The following is a 4,200-nucleotide window of genomic DNA, read 5'->3' as shown; positions in this document are numbered from 1 at the left end:
TATATATATATATATATATGTATATGTATAAGAAAAGCAATATATGTATAAGATCAGTATTATCCCCAGTTTCAGACATCATGAGGGTCTTGGAATGTCCCCCACAGGTAAGGGTGAACTACTGTGTTTAGAAACTGTCTCACAGATGAGAAAATTACAGCTTGGTGGCAGTGAGTCGAAGAGCCCTGGTCCTACACCTAGAACCTGTGACAAGCCAGCAGGTTTGCATATTTTCTGAACTGCCCCAGTTTACACTTGTTTGCATGTCCCCACAGCAGGTGTTTGTCCTTGTGACATGTGGACACCTAAGCGATATGATAGACCTCACTGTATTTGATTGATAGCACCTTGACTTCTGGTACTAGAATAAGGATCAGCTTCATCCTCTCATTTTATGTGAATTTGAATTAAGATACGCAGACTACTGTTCCTAACGGAAGGAGAAAAAGACTGAGTTCACTTCATAGGTGTTTAGTGCTTGTGTTGTGCCTGTTGTACCAGATGTACTAGAGAGACAGAAAAGTTGAGATATTATTCCTGCTACCAGATGCCCATGGCCTGCATAGGGAAACTAAACTGACATGGAGTGGGAAAATCTAGGACAGAACATGTGATGGAGATGCCAAGAGTGAAGGAGTTTAGGGGACAGATGGCCCAATGATTGTGGGTAATAGACTTTGAAAAGGTGAAATGTGAGCTGCAGCCTTAAAGGTTGAATAGAACAGGGACAGATCAGAAGTAGCGTGAGCTCACGCTGTAGGATCAGCAGAGGTGTGAGGAAGGCACACCTGAGTTGGGACAGCCCACCTGTTATCGTGGAAGAAGCACAAGACTTGGGTCCCAGATTCTGAATAGCCCTGCTTCTCTTCATCCTGAACAAATCACTTATGTGCGCTGACCCTCGAGTTCCTTTTTTGTAAATATAATTATTGATCTCACTAGTGGCTGTAATGTATTTGAAAGTATAAAATATAAAAATCTATGCAACTCTAGCTGATGTGATTTCTCATTGGCGAGTAGTGAGAGTGCATATGACCCCATTAAAGGTTTTTGAACAGAATTTTCTTTTTCACAGTCACTATTCATGTCCATTTATCCTTTAATTGTTCATTCATTTTGTTCCAGGTACTATGCTGAATGCAGTAGGTGTTAGAGTCAGCACAGAACTCAGAATGAAACGGGGAAATAGATGTGAAAGAAACAAATGATGTGATTGAAGAGTATAGAAAGAACTATGGAGCACAAGAAGGGGTCCTTCAGTCAAGTGGAAGGGTTAGGCGGGGCTGGTTAGAAGCTGTTGCTCACTTGAGGGGTCAGGAATGGCTATAAGGAAGCATAGGACAGTGTTAGCCCTCAGAGTAGGCCTTTTCTTCTGCCAGAGTAAGGGGAGGTAAGGACTGGAATGACAGGCAAAAATGGTTCCTAGGGGCCAGGTGGAGGCACAGTAGTAAAACACTCCACAGGGTAATCCCACATTAGAAGGTTGCTGGTTCATGTCCAGAGACCTCCCTGAATACACCAGATACGGTCATGCCCGTGATCCAGGGCTACCTTAAAGCTCTGGGCATACCACAGCATCGAGACTCTGTTGGGAGAATGGTTCTCTATGAGGAGATGGCATTTTTGCTGGACATCAGAAGAGGAACTGCATTAGCCACATAGAAGGGAAAAAATTTGTTGACCTCAATAGTGGAATTGTAGTCAGAGAGTCAAGAACGAATGGTGGATTAGAGAGTGTTCTATCTATTAATAAAACAAGTGAGAGGTATCAGGGTTTCTGGCTCAAGAAGCAGACTGCTCGGGGAACATAAAAGATTTGTCGTTTTTATGAGTGACTCTTTTGTCTTCATCTCTCCCCTCCCCCTTTTTCTTACAGGAAGAATCTGAGCGAGTTAGATCAGATCCAGCGGTACTTCAGCCAGAAGCTCAGCAAGCCTTTCCTTCCCCTCAGCCCTCAGACGCATAGTGCCATCTGGCAATGCCAGGAGGGCCATAGGGACCACCTTGGGCCAGGAGCCAGCAGCCTAGACCCAGAGAGCCAGTGCCTCCTGGAGAAATCCAACGACCTGGTGTTGCAAGTCAGCTCCTTAATCACGGGTATGGCTCAGGGCCTTTCTCATTGAGGATTTTGGTCCCTAGATGCCAATTCAAAAAGCATTTGAAGAGCCAAGTATGATGGTGCACACCCATAATCCCAGCTACTCATGGGGCTGAGACAAGAGGATCACGAGTTCAAGGCCAGCCTGGGCAGCATAGTGCTCTAGACCCTGTCTCTGAAACAGAAGGCATTTGACTCTCTGCTTTCAGATAATCCCCTAGGACAGAGACCAACATTTTCACCTCTTCCCGTTTTTTTCTTTTTATTTTTTTTTTCCCTCTTAGCCATCTGTCTTTTAAAAGGAAGTCCATAGTATTGGAAAGAGTATTGGATTTACAGGCAGGAGACCTGAATCCTTGGGGTTTTTTCGGCATAGACTTGCATTTTGACTATGAACATAATCCTTTTCTTCTTGGACTTCATTTTCCCCAAAGATAAAAAGGGGAAAGACAAGTGGTTCTTTAATAGCAGTTCTTGAACTTTCACCACTTCTTAGGGGGGAGAAAAACAGCTATACACATATTTAAAACTCTAAGTCTTAGAGAAGTCCACATTTTTAACAAGTACCCCAGATGACGCTCAATGATAGTGGAGCATAGTCCACCCTTTGAAAAACCCCTTAGACAAGTGCTTCTCACCTGGACTGCATATTGGAATTACTGAAAGAGCTCTTAAAAATGCATGTGCTTAGGCTACACCAGGTCAATTGCACCAGAATCTCTGAGGGTGGAACCAGTCATCAGTATTTTATTATAACCCCCAGGTAATTTGACTGTGCAGCCAAGGCTGAGATTGCTCTAGAGCAAGAGTTGCCCACACTTGCCTGAGCTAAGAATCCCCTGGGGCATTTACTTTGATACAGATTTCTGGGCCCTATTCCATCCTACTAAATAAGGGTCCAAGGAAGAGCCCTAGAATCTTTATCAGGTAAGCTTTGGGGAATATTGAGAAATCAACTAAATCGGCATTGTTTGTCTTTACTTAGTATCATTTTTGTGCAAGCAAAATGAACATCCTACATGGTAATAAATTCAATTTTCTGTTTAAAGGGGAGGGAAAAAAAAAGCACTATGATTTATATCAGGTACAAACCTTACTACTTTCTCCCAGATACTACTCTGATAGCCAGGGCCCCAAATGTATACTCCATATCTGACTACCAGCTTCCTGGATACATTTATCTATTTATTGAGCACCAATTACTCCAGGCATGATTCCTTTACTAGCTCCAGGAGGACAAGACGAGAATTCTCTGCCTTTATCAAGTTTACATTCTGTTGTCAGCCTAAGAAACCTCCTCCCAGAAAGAAAGCATAAGAACAAAACAGAAGGAAGCTCTTATAAAGTACATAGCAAATCTTTTTAAAGGGATAGATTTAAAGAGGAATGATGGAGCCAGCAAGTGGTGTGGTTGTTAAAGCATTGGACTCCCACATGACCAACTGCAGTTTGAGTCCAGGACCTGACAGCTCGCTCGCTCGCTCTCTCTCTCTCTCTCCATCCTTCCCTCTTTGGTGAGCACAGGTACACTACAGCAAATTTTAAAAATAATAATAAATAAATTTAAGTAAATAATGGTTAAAAAATATAAAGAGGAAAGAGAAGATAATTGAAGGATTGAAGCCTAGAGAGCCTCCCAAACTTGGAGTTTAATGTTTATCTGGAAAAAAAAACGGAGTTCTGAGCAAGGGGATGACAGAAGTAGAATTAATTTTCACAAGGACAGGATAAACTTGAAAAAGAAGAAATCCTTATATTAGGGAAACCAGTTTAAAAAAAAAAAGAACAAAACTATTCCTGCCTCTCTTGTGCCTCAGTACATTTTTGTAAAAGAAGCCCTTAGGCAAGCATATAGATACAAGAGAAATTCGAAAGTCAACTACTGAGTGGGGTTTCATTTATACCCTGTCTATGTGCCAGGCCTTTTGCTGGGCCTTGGAGAAATAACCGAAAAGCTAAATCAGGCCAAAGGATCAGGATCAGTTAAGGCTGCTTCCTAGTTCCTGGTTCCTGGTTCCTGTTCCTATTTGCAGTTAGAGATGTTCCATTTTCATACATCTATAGTCACTTCGCTTTAAGGTCTCAAAATGTTCAGTGTAGGG

At 42.3% G+C, this 4,200-nt stretch overlaps 1 protein-coding gene across 3 annotated transcripts in view; it reads left to right on the top strand.

Annotated features, from left to right (window-relative positions):
• Positions 1 to 4,200, top strand: part of C2CD3 (C2 domain containing 3 centriole elongation regulator) — a 132,156-nt gene that overhangs the window by 94,004 nt on the left and 33,952 nt on the right. For all 3 annotated transcript variants that reach the window (XM_027774143.1, XM_027774145.1, XM_006140981.3), the window contains one exon: positions 1,877 to 2,097. In XM_027774143.1, the coding sequence (XP_027629944.1) occupies positions 1,877 to 2,097 (221 nt within the window). The remainder of the gene's footprint in view (positions 1 to 1,876; positions 2,098 to 4,200) is intronic.

Source organism: Tupaia chinensis, unplaced genomic scaffold, assembly GCF_000334495.1.
Source record: "Tupaia chinensis unplaced genomic scaffold, TupChi_1.0 Scaffold000047_1, whole genome shotgun sequence".
Taxonomy (NCBI): Eukaryota; Metazoa; Chordata; class Mammalia; order Scandentia; family Tupaiidae; genus Tupaia; species Tupaia belangeri.
Note: the sequence above shows the minus strand (reverse complement) of the source record. Positions and strands in the feature narration are given on the sequence as shown.